The 17,535-nt window shown below is 42.4% G+C and overlaps 1 protein-coding gene across 3 annotated transcripts in view; it reads left to right on the forward strand.

Moving 5' to 3' along the window:
• hdac9b (histone deacetylase 9b) overlaps window positions 1-17,535 on the forward strand; it is an 87,312-nt gene that overhangs the window by 39,513 nt on the left and 30,264 nt on the right. For all 3 annotated transcript variants that reach the window (XM_080426207.1, XM_080426208.1, XM_080426209.1), the window contains 2 exons: window positions 515-636; window positions 16,656-16,787. In XM_080426207.1, the coding sequence (XP_080282333.1) occupies window positions 515-636; window positions 16,656-16,787 (254 nt within the window). The remainder of the gene's footprint in view (window positions 1-514; window positions 637-16,655; window positions 16,788-17,535) is intronic.

Below are 17,535 nucleotides of genomic sequence, written 5' to 3' on the forward strand. Positions count from 1 at the left end.
CTCTTTGTCTGTCTGTCTGTCTGTCTGTCTGTCTGTCTGTCTCTCTGTCTCTCTGTCTGTCTGTCTGTCTGTCTGTCTGTCTGTCTGTCTGTCTGTCTGTCTGTCTGTCTGTCTGTCTGTCTGTCTGTCTGTCTGTCTCTCTCTCTGTCTGTCTGTCTCTCTGTCTCTCTGTCTCTCTGTCTGTCTTTCTGTCTCTCTCTATGTCTGTCTGTCTGTCTGTCTGTCTCTCTGTCTCTCTGTCTCTCTGTCTCTCTCTCTCTCTCTGTCTCTCTCTCTCTCTCTCTCTCTCTCTCTCTCTCTCTCTCTCTCTCTCTCTCTCTCTGTCTCTGTCTCTGTCTCTCTCTCACTGTCACTACCAGACAGATTTTAAACTGAAATAACACATAACTGGAAAAGTGTGTGCCTGCACGTGTATTGTGTGTGTGAGTGTGAGTGTGTGTGTAAAAACAGACCCTTAGGGGTCCTGGCAGTGTTCTGTTCAGGCTGTGTGTAATGGGTGTTTCTGTGTGGTCAGGTCCTCTCATCACATGTCCCTGGACCAAAGTTCTCCGCCTCTGGGAGGAGCCTCGCCTACCTGCCAGTACACCCTCCCCTCCCCCCTCGAGAGCAGGGACGACTTCCCCTTACGGAAGACCGGTAAGAACACCACGCAACGCAACGCCCGCATCGCGCCGTGTCCATGCGCACAAACACGCTCCGTTTGAACCACGGAAACCAGTGCTTCTCAAAGTTTTTCATGTCAAGGACCCCCAGATTGACACTTATTAGCCCCGCGGACCCCCATTTGAAAAGATATGCCAGGGACCCCCCATAAGAGAAGATTGTTACGGCTCTAGCAGTGATTCTCATTTTAATTTCAAGGACCCCCAGTTTGACATGCATTAGGGCTACGGACCCCCATTTAATGACATTCTCTGGGACCCCAATTTATATTGTAAAATCAATGTAATTGTAAGTCTGAGAGTGTACGGGTCCATTTGGTTCCATTTGTACAGACTTACAGACCCATAAGGGTCCATTTGGTTCCTAACTATCCATCATTTAGCTGGGGACCCCCTGGAACTCCCTCAAGGACCCCTGGGGGTCCCCGGACCAATGACGTAAACAACACCATGTATACTGTTGACCTGTAGTCCCCCAGGGGTCTGTACTGGGTCAGCTCTTTTTTTCCCCCTCTACTCAAAACCTCTGATTTACAAGCCGACAAACACGTCACGTTATGAGCTTGCAGATCAGCTGGACACTAGGCTCCCCTGTCACACTGCATGGGATGCTATGCATTCAATACACGCACGCACGCACACACACACTGATAAGTTCCTTTTAGTTCAATAGCATTCACACTAAACATCCTCAGTGTCAAGTCAACTTCTACCGTCGTAACTCTGACCTTTTGCCGACATTCGCAGCACCGTTTGCAGCCTCTCAGAGTCAAAGGAACACCTGGGCTAGCGTAGCGTCACATCCGCGTGGAAGTGAAACGTCTGCGTTCTATTAGCCGCGTCTCAATCACCGTGAACGGCTTATTAACACAAAGAAGGTGCTGTGTCAGTCAAGAAGTCTCCGTGTGTATCTTAAAGAGCACTCGGCCCAGGATGCAGATGACCCTCTTAATGACATCAGTTAGGGTCATTAACGACCCCTGACCCCCCCCCCCCCTCCCCTCTCCTCTCGTCCCCTCGGGGCGCTCGAGGATTTGAGTCATGCCAGACGGAGCCTGTAACCGCTAGCAAAATCCACAGCCATTAATTACTCTATTCTTCACTCCATCCTAAAGCCACTATAGCAGAACACGTGCAACAACAGAGGCGAGCCTCGGTTGTCTTTAACCCGCTTAATGCGCTCGAAAAAGAAATGGAGAGAAAGGGAAGATGGCTGACGTTTAAATTGCGCCGTTAACTGAAAAATAAATTGCCGTCGTTTAAGAGGAGTCACTCATTTGTCCTCAATTTAGGGGGGGAAAAGGCACAGTTCCGAAGGCCCTCTTTTGAGCAGTTTAGTGGTAAATGGGAAGGAATTAAAGGGGATTAATTTCTCCTGAGTTATGGGCTTTGCAAAACTATTTTGAAAACACACATATTCCCACCGAAAAAGCAGCTCAGGTTTGTTGGTACAAGGTTTGAAGGAAGTCTTCGGGGGGACGCTTGTATAAATAAGAATTATACCTCCCTCTCGGGCCCGGCTCGCCAGCAGAGCGCTCGCCAAAGCTAAAACGAGGGCTTGGTAATTCGGCGGTGAGGTCACCTAAATGACATTATGTACTTTTCCCCACTCTGTGTCTCTTTTAACCCATTAAGACCGGGAACGCATCTGTGTGTCATTTTAAGATATATTTGGCAATTGTTTTTTATTGTGAAAAATGTGTGCAAATCTTTTTATATGTATATATATATGTGTGTGTGTGTGTGTGTTTTAAAGCGAACATTTTTAACTCCGATCTGTCCTTCTGGGGGGTCCCTGGAACAACATAATTTGAGATGGGGGTCCGCGGCCAAACACGTATCATTTTGGGGGTCCTTGACGTGAAAAAGGTTTGATAACCACTATTATACAGGATTTAGGATTTAGAAGACATTTGTAGACCCCCCCCCGCCCCCAGAAGGAAAGATTCAAGTTAAAACGTTGGCTTAAAAAACATATATTCAAAGATTTTCCAAAAAAAAAAAAAAACACTATTTTTCAAAAACAAATTGCAGATCTACAAGCTCATAGCGCGGCACTCGGTGCCGCGCTATGAGCTTGTATATCTGCTATTTTTTTTTTGAATAGCCAAAGAAATCTTGACACATGACACAGATGCGTTCCCGGTCTTAGTGGGTTAATTACATTGGCAAACAATTACACTTGTTGAACTGTTTAACTGCGGGGCCTGTCATGTCGCGTGTGTACACAATTCAGAGATCAGGCCCCCGGGAAAATTACCATCTGGTATAATGTAAATGTAAAGGTAGTCCTCTGCCATTATACCGGGGGTCTGCGTCTGCGGTGTCCCGGGATAAACACGAGGAACGGCACATGAAAGGGACGTTTGTTGTAGCATTCTTTGGAAAAAAAAACGCGAAGGCCTGTCTGTCTTCAGGACAGGCCAACAAACGCCTCGCAATGTGTATGTGTTTTGGTCACTTTGGACGCTTGCCTTTTTCAAACCCAGGTGGTAAGGAGTGGCCTAATGACCAGTTAACCCTTTGAGACCGTGGGGAACGTGCCTGTGTCATTTTTAAGATCTCTTTGGCAATTCAAAAAATAGCAGATCTACACAAGCTCGTAGAGATGAGCTTGTTGGATCTGCAATTTTTTAAAACATTTGGAAAATGTTGATATATTTTTTAAACCAAACATTTGTCAACATTTTTGAAAACATTTGGAAAATTTGCATATATTTTTTTAAACCAAACATTTGTCAAATGTTCATTTGTCTAACATTTGACATATGTCTTCTAAATAAAAACAGTTTTTTGAAAAAAAACGTATGTTGCTATATCAATGGTTCTCAAACAGGACCACCCCAAATTATATGTATTTGGTCGCGGACCCCCATCTCAAAATATTTTGTTCCAGGGACATTTTCACGATTAAAAAAAAAAAGAAGCAGATCTACAAGCTCATAGCGCGGCACTCAGTGCCGCGCTATGAGCTTGTAGATCTGCTATTTCCGAATAGCCAAAGTATAAAATAATGGTTACACAGATGCGTTCCCGGTCTTAATGGGTTAAAAAGACGGCTCTTTGAAAACACAGCAGCCGTATCGTTTACCTCCGACAGCGCAGGCCAAGAAACGCTGTGCCTCCGAGCGTTCTCTGTTTCAGCCTCGGCTCTCAGGCAGCGGCATTTGTTTTCTCTCCTCCATTATTCACAATCCAGTGGCGGACAAAGTACTCAACGGTCCCCGGTACTTGCGGTCAAAGTATAGATACTCCTGGTCAAATGTGACTCAAGTTGCACCGTCAAATTTGTACTGGAGTACTTGCTTTAAGAAGATTATATTAGTATTCAAAAGCATTATGCTCTTTCAAACATACAGGTTTTCAAAAGTACAAAGTACATTTTGTTTTTAATATCAGTGCGTTGCGGTAATACAAATTTGACATTTCCTCCCAAAGCAATAAAACATAGCAGATCTACAAGCTTGTGGATCGGCTATTGTCACTATATTTGTTATAGGGCTTAACACATTGATTGCCAAGAACGAGTTAACTCGTTTTTAGAATCCATCACTTGATTGCCTAGATCGAGTTAACTCGTTTTTAAGAAAAAAATCTAGACTCCCATCCACTTCCTTGTTAACTTAAAACTTAAAAATTTTGTATCTCAGCTCCTGAGTGTAAAATGTAAAAACCCTGGTATGAAAATGCAAAAAATCTGAAATAATTCAGGCAATCAATGTGTTAAGAGGTTTATTCATAGTGTACTTTTTCCCCCTTTCTATAAATGTAGTGGAGTCAAAAGTACAACATTTGTCTTTGAAATGGAGTGAAAATCTTCAGTATCCCAAAATACGAACGCTCAAGTAAAGTGCAGATACTTAAGCACAGTACTCAAAGTAAATGTACTTAGTTACTGCCCACCACTGCACAGTGGTGTAAAGTAACTAAGTACATCTACTTAAGTACTGTACTTAAATACAAGTTTGAGGTATTTGTACTTTACTTGAGTATTTCCAATTTCCAATACTTTTACTTCTACTCCACTACATCTCAGAGGCAAATATTGTACTTTTACTCCATTACAATGATTTGAAAACTTTAGTTACTAGACTAGTTATTTGCAGATATAAATGATTATATCATAAAACACACATTAACCACTTTAGCCCTATTTTATCCTAGGCTATTTGAAATTAACAGATCTACAAGCTCACAACGCGTCGCATCGCGACACGTTGTGAGCTTGTAGATCTGCTAATTTCAAATATTGTAATACTTTTACTTTTGGCACTTTAAGTACATTTTGATGCCAATACTTTTGTACTTACTCAAGTAAATTCTTAATTCTGGACTTTTACTTGTAATGGAGTATTTCTATATTGCAGTATTGATACTTTTACTTGAGTAAAGAATTTGAGTACTTTGAGTGATCTGTGCATTCCTGAGCAGAGCTGCCTGTGAGCTTAGCGGTTATTATGTGCTGATATACGAACAAAATGAAACGGAGAAAAAAAACTCTTCCCCGTAGAGAAAATATTTCCCCAGCCCCCCTTTTTTTGGATTCCAGAATCTATATGTGGTCATTTCCTGTGCGGGGGGGGGCGTTGCACCCCCCCCCCCCCCCCCACTTCCTGCCGATCTTCATTAGAGTCCAGTGAGAGGCTGGCACGCCAGGGGGAGGAGGAGAAGGGTTGCCATGTCCGCTTGTTATAAGCCAGTTTGGCTTTTTTTTTTAACCGTTTTAAGACCTGAGCCTGATTCTATCCTAACAGTTTTCTGTTCAGTGGTCCTCAAACTTTTTCATGTCAAGGACCCCCAAAATGTTATGTAATTGGCCGCGGACCCCCATCTCAAAATATGTTGTTCCAGGGACCCCCCAGAAGCAAAGATTTGAGTTAAAAATATTCGCTTAAAATATATATATATTCAAAGATTAAAAAAATAATAATCACGATAAAAAAAAAATCTACAAGCAAATAGCACAGCGCTATGAGCTTGTATATCTGCTATTTTTGTGTAGACCAGTCGTTCTCAGACCCCCAAATTCATTTTAATTTGTCCGCCGACCCCTGAAAATATATTGTGCCAGGGACCCCCCTCCCCCCCCCCCATACAAGATGTGTGCATTTCAAATGTTTCATTGTCTCATTATCATGCTGTTTCCAAGTCATTTAGCTGGGGACCCGCACCACCTATCCCCTTATTCTGGGCTTTTCGTAGACCTGTCCGCTCGTTTGTCTCGCCAAAAAGCTGGCAACACTGAGGAGGAGGAAGGAGAGGAGGAAGGAGGGGGGGGGGGGAGGGGGGACACACAAAGCTGGTGTTGTTCCTGTAGTGATAGCTGATTGACAGGTGCTACTGAGCTAAAGAGGTCTTGTAACCGACAGGATGAACTTAAAGACAGGCCTGTTTGTTTAAGCAGAGATAGCCCCCCGCTGACAGCCCTGGAAAGTAACCGAGTACCTTTTTACTCAAGTATCACACACGAGTAAAAAAATATATTTGGCTTGTTCCGCCTTTATTTGATAGAATACAAGTAGACTGACAGGAAAATGGGGGAGAAAGAGTTGGGGAGTGACACGCAGCAAAGGTAGTCGGGATTCGAACCTGCGACGCGCCCGTACCGCTACGTCAGCCTTCCGGGCCTCATGGGCGGATTCTATACTTTTTTGCTCCTCTACAAATATTTGACAGCTTTAAGTTACTTTGTATATTTAGATTTTTACGGCAAAACATACCTTAACCAATAAAGCCCTATTTTATAGACTTTGGCTATTCGAAAATAGCTGGCCTATAAGCTCACATGAGCTTGTAGATCAGCTATTTTCTAAAGTTTTGAAAAGATTGTGACCCTTTTACTTTAGTACTGTAAGTATATTTTGATGCCAATACTCTTGTACTTTTACTCAAGTCAAAGTTTGGACTTTTCCTTGTAACAGAGTCTTTCTGTTTTGTAAAGCGCTATATACATTGCATCTATTATTATTATTATTATCATCATTATTCATCTGAGTACTTCTTGCACCACTTCCCGCTGATAAAACCCAGCGGAGAAGACAGCGGCGTTCCTCATCGGCGCTCCCTGCCGCTTCATTTGGCCAGAGGGTCCTAGAACTGCCTCTCCTCTTTGGAGGGGCTGATGTGATCACGCTCCATGTAAAACTCAAAGTTCCTCATTTATGAGGTACTTTAAAAATAGTCCCTCGGTCGGAGCTCGATCCGTTTCCGTGGGAAGCAATAAACAACTATTGCTGCTTTTTTGCCCCCCCTCTCACTGCAACGTGCTCTATTCACTTCAGCAAGAGCAGAACATGTGTTGTCATAATGCAGTGCTTCTCAACCTTTTCAGTCCGTGACCCCCCAAAATAATCATATTTGAACTGGGGACCCCCCAAAATAATCATATTTGAACTGGGGAACCCCCAAAAAAATCATATTTGAATTGGGGAACCCCCAAAATAATCATATTTGAGTTGAGGCATTACGTTATAGTTTGACTCGGTTCCACAGATAAATATTGTGAAAATAGCCAATCTACAAGCACTGTGCACAAGTGCTTGTAGATCAGCTATTTATAAATGTTTTGCCTATATCTTATATTATTTGATAATATAATTTGTTCATTGCTTTTAATGCAGGAATGGTCTTTTTTCATTTCAAATCTTTTATTTTATTTTATTTTAGGTATTAAAAGTCCTTAAATTGTCACTTTAATGTCATCTGGGGACCCCCCAAATATCATGTGTGGACCCCCCTGGGGGTCCCGACCCACAGGTTGAGAACCACTGCCATAATGGACCGTTTCAGATGTTTGCTTTGTTTTTGGAAAGTTTTTGAAAACTCAAACTCAAAAAGTGGGTGAAATTCTTTGTTGTACAAACTCCATCATTTTGAGGTTTCAAGAGATGGGGAAATAAATAGAGAAAGAAAGAAATAGAAAAACAGGTCAGATACAGTATGTCAAAAATGAGCAGTGCAAAATACATGCATGATATTACATACATAATGGGCATGGTTAAAAATAGCAATGGAATGAGGCATTTAAAAATGGCAGCACATACTGTAACAGATATACATGGTTTGATGAAATAGCAATAAAAAAGCCAGTTAAACGATTATGGCTGATCCATGAAATATGAATTCATGTTGAAGCACTTGTTGATAACGTTGTCTTGCCCCAGTTAGCAGAAGCCAACCGCTATAGTCTTGAGGTTTTGCCTGTAGTCAGTTCATTGTTAACCAAAAGAAAACTTGTGTAAAAAAAAAAAAAAAACATGAACCGGTAATTTGCACGTAAACTCAATCCATGCTTGTTCCCCGTCATGACAAATGAATTATTAAATTTAAGGACTTAAATGCGTCCATTTTCGTAATAGCAAAAAAAAATACCTTCTTTGAAGAATATATTGTGTATATTTATTTGTCTCATCACATTAACAGATATGTTATCCTCTTGATCACTAGACAGGGGCAGTGATGCCCTTGACTTTGCCAAGGTGACGTGATTAACTTGTTTACTGGCCATATATCCTCTTTGTGCCATGGCCAAGGGACTAGAATAGATGGGACTAAAAGAGCATGTGACAGCCCGAGGCAAGAATAGATGCAGCTTAACAGCCATTCCAGCCCTGTGCGCGCAGTCAACATGTAGCCTACATGTCCATTCAGCAGGTGTAACAAACCTTTACAAATGGCTTTCTGGAAAAGGGAGATGAGGAAAAAAAATCTAGTCCAATCTGGATGAAACACTTTATTATTAACCCTGGTGTGCCTATTTTGGGCACGTCATTACAGCCTTTATATTTAGAGCTGTTAATAGCTCATTCAACATGCAAATCCCAGGCAGTGCAAGTTCAGAGGGCCAAGCAAGACCATAAATCTCCTTTGTTTAAGTTTTTGTACTTGTTTTTCCAAATCCCTATACTTTAGTACCTGTTTTATCGCATTTTTTCAAATTCTTAGTAGTGTCTCTTTTCCTGTATCTGTTATGTGTTTCATACTATGATAACTGCCATGCCAACACAATTTCCCTCCTGTGATCAAAGGTCTGTCTATCTATAGGGAAAAAAAAACTTTTCTCATCATTTTTTTAATTTGAAAATCGCTTAAGTAGACTTAAGTGATTAAAGTCACCTTTGTGTTGCCTTTCCCCATGGCAAGAAAAAACATTGCGATTTGATCTCACTTCAATATTAACTGAATGAAAAAAGAAAAGAAAGTAATTTAGAGGAATTTAATTTGCCAGGCTTAAGACGGCATTTATGTTGTTCCTTGGGGAGGATTGCACCTTAACTCTGTGTTAAGTACTGTGTCAGCACGGGGAACAAAGCCAAACACAGCAAAGGGCAACCACAAAAAAAGAGAAGAATTAGTTACTCCATTTCAACCCAGATTTATTCAGGTGCGAGGTACGATCGCTCAGTCCCTTTCCCACGTATACAGCTACAGCACAAGACTGAGTTCCAGCCACCAGCCAGACTTTGCTATGACAATCCCACACATAACCTGTCATCTTAATGGACCCAGGCAGCCACATTGACAGCGCGGGGGAGAATTCACATGGAAGTGAAGATAGCGTAACACGCTCACCTCGCAAAAAAAAAAACTACCGGCACCCGCCGTGCTACTTTCAAACGTCATAACGTGATTGATTTATGAGCCTGGCACATTGGCTGGCATATATGTTGGTCTTTTTCTTTTTTTTCCCCGGGCTTGGCAGTCTGTCAGCGGTGACCCAGGTGTTCAGCGTGTAGACATAAGCCGTGGTGTGGTATTTACTCAAGTACTGTACTTAAGTACAGTTTTGAGGTACTTTTACTTTACTGGAGTATTTCCAATTGTCTATACTTTCACTTCTATACTCCACTACATCTCAGAGGCAAATATTGTACTTTTTACTCCACTACAATTATTTGATTTATTATTACATTATAAAACATACGTTAACCGCTTTAGCCCTATTTTATACCTGAAAATAGCAGATCTACAAGCTCACAAAGATCTGCTATTTTCAAACATTTGAGTACTTTTACTTTTGGTACTTTAAGTACATTTTGATACCAATACTTTTGTACTTTTACTCAAGCACATTTTTAATCCTGGACTTTTACCTCTATATTGCGGTATTGATACTTTCACTTAAGTAAAACGTTTGAGTACTTTTTTCCACCAGCGGACATAAGCCCCGATTTATACCTCATCGTAAACGACGGTGATCTACAAGCTCACACGATGCGTTCGGGAACGCGACGCATCGTGAGCTTGTAGATCGGCTATTTCCGTCGTAAGGCAATCGTTTGCCTCCTGTTGCATCGTGGGGGGACTTTTCTTTTTTTTCTCCTTATCCCATGGTGACCAAGCCGAGAGAGAGAGAGAGAGAGAGAGAGAGAAAGTCTCTCCCACGCTGTCTGGTCGTTTCCCGTGGCGACTGGGGGGGTTTGGGGGTGGGGGCGGGGGGATGCGGTGCTTTGGTGGCAAAGCGGAGCGGGCGTTTGCCGTTTTATAAATAGAAAAGCAATCAGGGCAGCGGGGCGTGAAGCGGATTCATGCTGCTCCCCGTAGCGCTTACTCCTCTCCTCTTCCATCCATCTCCCATGCCTCCCCCCCATCACACGCACACACACGCACGCATAGGATTAGAGGTCTATGCCACGTTATTTAATGGGGAAGAGGATTTTTTTTTAGTTTTTTTCCCCCACGCTTGCTTTTGACAGCGGCCAAAAATAGCAGCATCTGACCCAATCTCCCGCTGTTTGTTCGTTCCTCCGTTGCTTCGTTTCGGGGCTCCTCTCCTCTCCTCTCCTCTCCTCTCCTCTCCTCTCCTCTCTTCTTCTCCTCTCCTCTCCTCTCCTCTCCTCTCCTCGCCGCAGTTTCTTTTTCCCCTCGCACTTATCCAGCAGCGCCCGTGTATAACAGCAACACGCTGCGTTTTGCGTCGCGCACACACACACACACACACACACACACACACACACACACGCCTAAAGCGCCCTTCTCAATTATTGATCCGCTGTAAATAATTGAAGCGTCCCCGGCTATTGTATAACAGGAGGTTTACATAACTTCCAGTTGAAGCACTGTGTTACCAGCTCTCCACCGTGGGGGGGAGAGAGGCTGGCTAAGTCCTTTTTTTCTCCTTCGCGTACGGGGGGGTGTTTGTGTGTGTGTGTGTGTGTGTGTGTGTGTGTGTGTGTGTGAGAGAGAAGCTTTAGCAGTAAGGACTCCAGGGCCAAAGGGGTTGACGGGAACTCCTTGTTTGGGCTGGTGAGTCACTGGTCCCCGTGGGAGTCGGTGGGAGCACACACCCACACACACACCCCCCGCTCCGAAAGCCAAACGAAACACTTCCAGCATGTCATCACCCCCCGCCCCTGGATACAGCCCTCTTAAGTGCTAGCTTGTTAGCGACGTGTTTACCGTGCTAATTGCTGTCATATTCGTACACTCACACACACACACACACACACACATGGTGGGTCATCAGTGGGGTTCTAGGGTTGGGGGATCCGGAAGTGGAGGAACCTGGAGCCAGCATTGAGGAACCCGGAATCGGTTTCGGTCACATTTTAGAACCGTTTCCGGAAACCGGTTTATTATCGCACTGTCAGAGCTGGTATGTGTGGACTTCACGTCTGCTATGATAATACCAATACCACTGGTTGTCAAAATGTTTCATTTCAAGGGCCACCATAACGCTGAGAGTGTACAAATGGACCCGTATTGCATGTTGAAGCGCGTTGTGTGCTTGTAGACTGGCTATTTTTGATTCAGTGTAGAGGGAAACAAGTGAGGGGGGGGGGGCTATAATAGACCTCTTGGGGACAAATGAATACGTCAACGCTGAGGATTTTACTGTGTGACAACCACACAATTTCACTCTTCAATTTCACCCTTCGATGTCAAAACAAATATGTTTTGACATAGAAGGAATTTGACTTGGCGAGGTTGGCACATTGCAGCGAGCAGCAAGGAATGTTAGAAATATTCAGTGGTGGAAAAATTACTCAATGTTTTTACTTAACCCATTAAGACCTGAGGCCGCTTCTAAACATTTTTAAAATCCTAACAGTTTTTCGGAAAGAAATGTAAAAAAAAAAATGTTCACGATTTTTCAAAAATAGCAGATCTACAAGCTCATAGCGCGGCACCGAGCGCCGCGCTATGAGCTTGTAGATCTGCTATTTTTGAATAGCCTAAAGAAATCTAAGTGACACAGATGCGTTCCCGGTCTTAATGGGTTAAGTAAAAGTATCAATACGGAAGTAAGAGTCCGGAATTCAAAATTCAATTGAGTAAAATTACAAAAGTATTGGTATCAAAATGTACTTTAAGTACCAAAAGTTAAAGTACTCATTATGCAGTAATGTCTCATTTCAAGTTTTCAAATGTATAAAAATATTTTGAAAATGGCCGATCTACAAGCTCGTAGATCTGCTATTTTCAAATGGCCCGAAATGGGTAATGTATGTTTTGTAATAATAATCCAAATCTACAAAGTAACTAGTAATTCAAGTTTTCAAATAATTGTAGTGGAGTAAAAGTACAATATTTTCCTCTGAGATGTTGTGGAGTAAAAGTAATGAGAATTGGAAATACCCCATTAAAGTTAAAAATACCTCAAAATTGTACTTAAGAACAGTACTTGAGTAAATGTACTTAGTTACTTTACACCACTGGAAATATCCACCCACAGCGTATCTAAATCATTTCTGCAAGCTTGTTGTGTAAATATTTGACACAGACATGGCTAAACCAAGCTGTTATATGGCACAGTTAAGGCCGTCTGATTGGCTAGGCCTAGGGAAGCCCCATGCATTATTAAAGTTAATTTAATTGAAGCCCCTTTTGGAGTTATGGAAAGAATAACGCAGGGATACGTATCCAACTCAATCACAAAGCGAACGAAATGCAACACTAAAGATGATTTATACTCCTTTGTGTCTAGAGCAGGGGTCTTCAACCTTTTTTCAGGACAAGGACCTCCTAGCTGAGAGAGAGATGAAGCAGGGACCCCCTCTATATTGTATACAATTGTGTTTCAGATTAAACGTTTAAACCTATACCTCTTTTGCCAAAAATAGCCGATCTACAAGCTCACAACGCCTCCATCTGCAATTTTTGGCAAAAGTTCTCCTCAGAAAAAGGATGCTACGGTTCAAGTAGTTAATGTAAAAAAAAAAAAAAGATTTGGCGGCCCCCTGTAGTAACTCTGAGGACCCCCTAGGGGTCCCGGGCCCCCTGTTGAAGACCACTGGGTCTAGAGTGTCGCTTGCCAAAAAGAACAGATCTACAAGCTACAGTATTGTCGTTAGCTTGCATGTCTGTTCTTTTTTTCACAACATCATTTACACTACATAGTACCAGTATACATTCGACTTAACTTAACTTTTTGTATCGATTAGTCACCCCATGGAGACTTCAATTAATGGATGTTTTTTTTGTTTTTGTAGCATTCCTAAGCCAATATTGTGATGACCAGCGGACCGGTAGGCATCGGTGCCGGTAGGAGATACAAAGGAGACTCTTTGTGTCTCCTACCGGAACCGCTGCCGGTCATCAAATCATTGGCTTAGGAATGCGACAAAAAACAAAAAAATGGGTGACTAATCGATAGAAACATTTTTTTGGGGGTGAACTATCCCTTTAAAGCTCCATTCCTTTTAAGATAACTCATCCATTGCGACTGAACCTGATTGGATGAATCATATTTTTTAGGGGGAAATTTCAAACGTTGCGTCTTGAGAAAATACTTCCTTTCAGAGAGCAGTTCTTTGAAACAGTAACCTGACCACCAGGACAGGATACGTGTGAGTCTGGATCCATTCAGTGTGTGTGTGTGTGTGTGTGTGTGTGTGTGTGTGTGTGTGTGTGTGTGTGTCTCTGTTTTGCATTAGGAGGGGTGTGGGGGGGGGGGTTTGAGGGGGGGGGGGGGGGTCTCCTAGCTGAAACATCTGCCATGTTTTTGTGTTGGTTTAACTGCTGCTACTGTATCAGACTGTGGTCAGCCGGGCGGCAGGTAGCGGATTCCTTGTGTGTGTGTGTGTGTGTGTGTGTGTGGGTGTGGGTGTGGGTGTGTGTGGGGGTGTGTGTGTGTGTGTGGGGCTCCGCCTAATCTGGTCCAGATGAGGAAGTGGAAATGGGCCCAAATCCTGACTCACTTAATTTCTCTGAAAAACTGACCCTCTGAATTGTGCCCAGAACCTGAACATCGCCGCACGTTCAGAGCAGGAGGATGTTATTTATTTATTTTCTGCTTCAGATTTATATAGAGGTGTTCTTGTGCATCTTGTTTCAGATTTAGTAATGGGGGGATAAAAGGGGGGCTATACTTAACATGGTATTTTGGAGGTCCATAGTGCATTGATTGTCAAAGTGGGGTCCGGGGACCCCTAGGGGTCCTTGAGGGAGTTCCAGGGGGTCCCCAGCTAAATGATGGATAGTTGGGAACCAAATGGACCCTCATGGGTCTGTAACTCTGAGAGTGTACAAATGGAACCAAATGGACCCGTTTGTACACTCTCAGAGTTAAATTGACATGGATTTTACTATATAAATTGGGGTCCCAGAGAAATAAATGCCATTCAATGGGGGTCCGCAGTCCTGATACATGTCAAACTGGGGGTCCTTGGAATTAAAATGGTTGAGAATCACTGCTGGAGCCATAACTATCTTCTCTTATGGGGGTCCCTGGCATGCCTATCTTTTCAAATGGTGGTCCACGGGCTGTCAATTTGGGGGTCCTCGACATGAAAATGTTGGAGAACCACTGCCATAGTGTACTGTTACATTAGTTTGTCTCCATGTGATTTGTAGAATCTCCGATGATACAAGTATTTTCACAGAGACCGTAATCAAATGGAAATGATGTCAGGTAACATCCTCTGTGATGAATTAACTCTGATATATTTTGTATATTTTCATACATTTGAAAATATAAAAAAAATACATCTTGAACATTTTTGAAACATTTTAACAACACAAAGCTTGTATGGGGGTCCCTGTCACACGGGGGGTCTGCGGCCAAACACATGCGAGGGGTTCAAATCCAGTCAGTGACTTATATCCAATGTACCTTTTTTTTTAATCCCGTCTCGTGTCTATTTGTACACTCTCAGAGGTAAACGAACGCTGTGATGATTTCACAGTGTACCTTTTACAGAGAAACACTAAAGAGACGCAGCACTCAGTCCATTAAACAAGTCATCTCTTTTATTCCCCAAAACATAAGCGCTTTCCTTCATGATGAAGGCCCAAACAACGTCAGGTTTCTTTAGTGAATCAAAGAGATGACTGTTTTTAATGGAGCTTGTCTCTACTTATTAGAGCAACATGATATAGAGTCTGATACGTCTACCAAAGGAGAAAAGATCAGAGGACGTATGATCAACGTACTTTAATGTCTGTTACAAAGACAACATGTTTAGACGGAGCTGGTCTTCATGTACATTCATCCATTGAATACGGGAACACATCCGTTGTCATTTTAAGATTTCTTTGGGCTGTTCAAAAATAGCAGATCTACAAGCTCACAGCGTGGCACTGAGTGCCGCGCTATGAGCTTGTAGATCTGCTTTTTTTTTTTTTTTTTCGTGAAAATTTGTGCAAATCTTTGAATATATATATATATATATATATATATATATATATATTTTTTTTAAAGCGAACATTTGTAACTCAAATCTTTGCTTCAGTGGTTCTCAAACTTTTTCACGTCAAGGACCCTCCCAAAAATGTCTTTGGCCGCGGACCCCCCCATCTCAAAATATTTTGTTCCAGGGACCCCCAGAAGCAAAGATTTAATTCACAAATATCCGCTTTTTAAAACGTATATATTCAAAGATATGCACAACTTTTTCACGATTATTCAAAAATAGCAGATCTACAAGCTCATCGCGTGCCGCGCGATGAGCTTGTAGATCTGCTATTTTTTGAATAGCCCAAAGAAATCAAAAAAATTACACGGATACTTTCCCGGCCTTAAAGGACTGGAGGAGAGGACGTAAAATCAACGCGCTTTAATCCAACACATTCCATGCCAGAGGTTAATATCATAATGTACTCACCAGTGCCAGCGTTTTATTGTTGTTTTTTTCATGTCGCCACAGACCTCGCTAAATAAGTTAAAAGTGCGCGTTCATTTGGTTCTAAACACACAGCGGATCTGTGAGAAACGGCCAGCGAAAACAGTTTCCAAATCCGAGCCGCCATCTTGAAGATACAGCGGATCAACGCTAAACAGTGATCAGCGAGGAGAAAAACAACAACCGAGAAAATCGAGTTTTAAACAGGATCCCAGACAGGAAGCGGATACGATCGAAAAAAACGGAACCCGAATAATTCTGTTTCCGGTCTTCAAACCGGAACCGGAAATGGATCAAAACATTTCGAAAGTGCACCTGGGGAAATTTCAACGCGAATCGGCGGTTCGCGTAGATCTACGCGACTGGCACGCTGCGGCTTTAAATAGGTTCGCGTAGATCTACGCGATTGGCATTCAATGTGTTAACACATTGAGTGCCAGGGTTTTTTTAAAACGGGGTACAGTCAGTGCCTGGATGTTTAACCATTTTTGAACCTTTTTCAAGTAGTCACAAAATATTTTCAGTGATCACAGTCCTCACGGTGATCCCCTCATTACACACACAGAGGTCTCGTACAATCGGGGGGGAAAAACATTAAAAACATTCGGTAATCCGTTCCATAGTTGCAGCCAGTTGAAAATAGTCGAAAATAGTCAAAAATACATAGTAAAAAAAAAAAGTACACAGGAGCCGAGATACAGGCTTTTGAAGTCATAAGTTAACCAGGAAGTGGATTAAAGTCTAAATCTTGGAAAAATGATATCTCCTGGTGCTGAGAAGGAAAAAAAACGGTTAGAACCGTTTTTGGCACACCTCGTTTGGATTATGAAAAACGGTCCGGACCGTTTTTGGCACTCAATGTGTTAAAAAAAATAACGTCTCATCTCCATTGAGCACCTGGTTTGATGTCTGTGTGTGTTTTGCTTTGCAGCGTCAGAGCCCAACCTGAAGGTGCGCTCCAGACTGAAGCAGAAGGTGGCGGAGAGGAGGAGCAGCCCCATGCTGAAGAGGAGAGACGGAAACGTCATGACTCCCTACAAGAAGAGAGCTCTGGAACTCATGGGTATGGAAGCAGTGGTGTGGCCTAAAAAGTCTGCTTATTATTAGAAGCCATCTTGGGCTTGTTTTCCCTGTGAAGTTGCTCGTAAATAAGGGAGGTTTTGTCTCAAACTTGTTCGTAATTCAAAAGTATTCAACATTTTTCCAATGATTTTTCAAACACTTTTTCAAAAATATTCGAAAATAGCATTTGTACAAGCTTGCAGCTTGTATATCTATATATGCTGTGAGCTTATATATCTGCTGTTTTTTAATAGCCTAACAAATAGCCTTTTAATAGCCTTTTAACACATCCACCGCCAAGAACGTAGTCCTACGGTCCGTTAAATCCAACTGTTAAGCGCCGAAACCGTAGTCCTACGGTCCGGGTGTTTTTTCCTTTTTTTTCGATTTTTTTTTTTTTTTTCAATTTTCTAGGGGGACCATTTTCAGTGTAACACCACTGGAAGTCGACCCGTCGGCCTCCATTCTAAGTCGTACACTAAAATCCCTGTTAAACCTATGTAGTTTTTCATCCTCGCATTTCCCATGTTAACATAAACGGTCAGAACTCAAACATGGCGGCTCCGTTTGACACGCGGTCTCGACGAGTAGACACCAGGACATGTGCCCGTTGTTTACAAACAGTGGATCGCGCAATCTAAAGGATTTTAACGGGGCCTATGGCGACCTGAAAAAAACAAAAAACAACAATAAAACCTTGGCACTGGTGAGTACATTATGAGATTAGCCCTTGGCGGTGGATGTGTTAA

The sequence above is a fragment of the Gymnoscopelus braueri genome, assembly GCF_963280865.1.
Source record: "Gymnoscopelus braueri genome assembly, chromosome: 4".
Classification (NCBI taxonomy): domain Eukaryota; kingdom Metazoa; phylum Chordata; class Actinopteri; order Myctophiformes; family Myctophidae; genus Gymnoscopelus; species Gymnoscopelus braueri.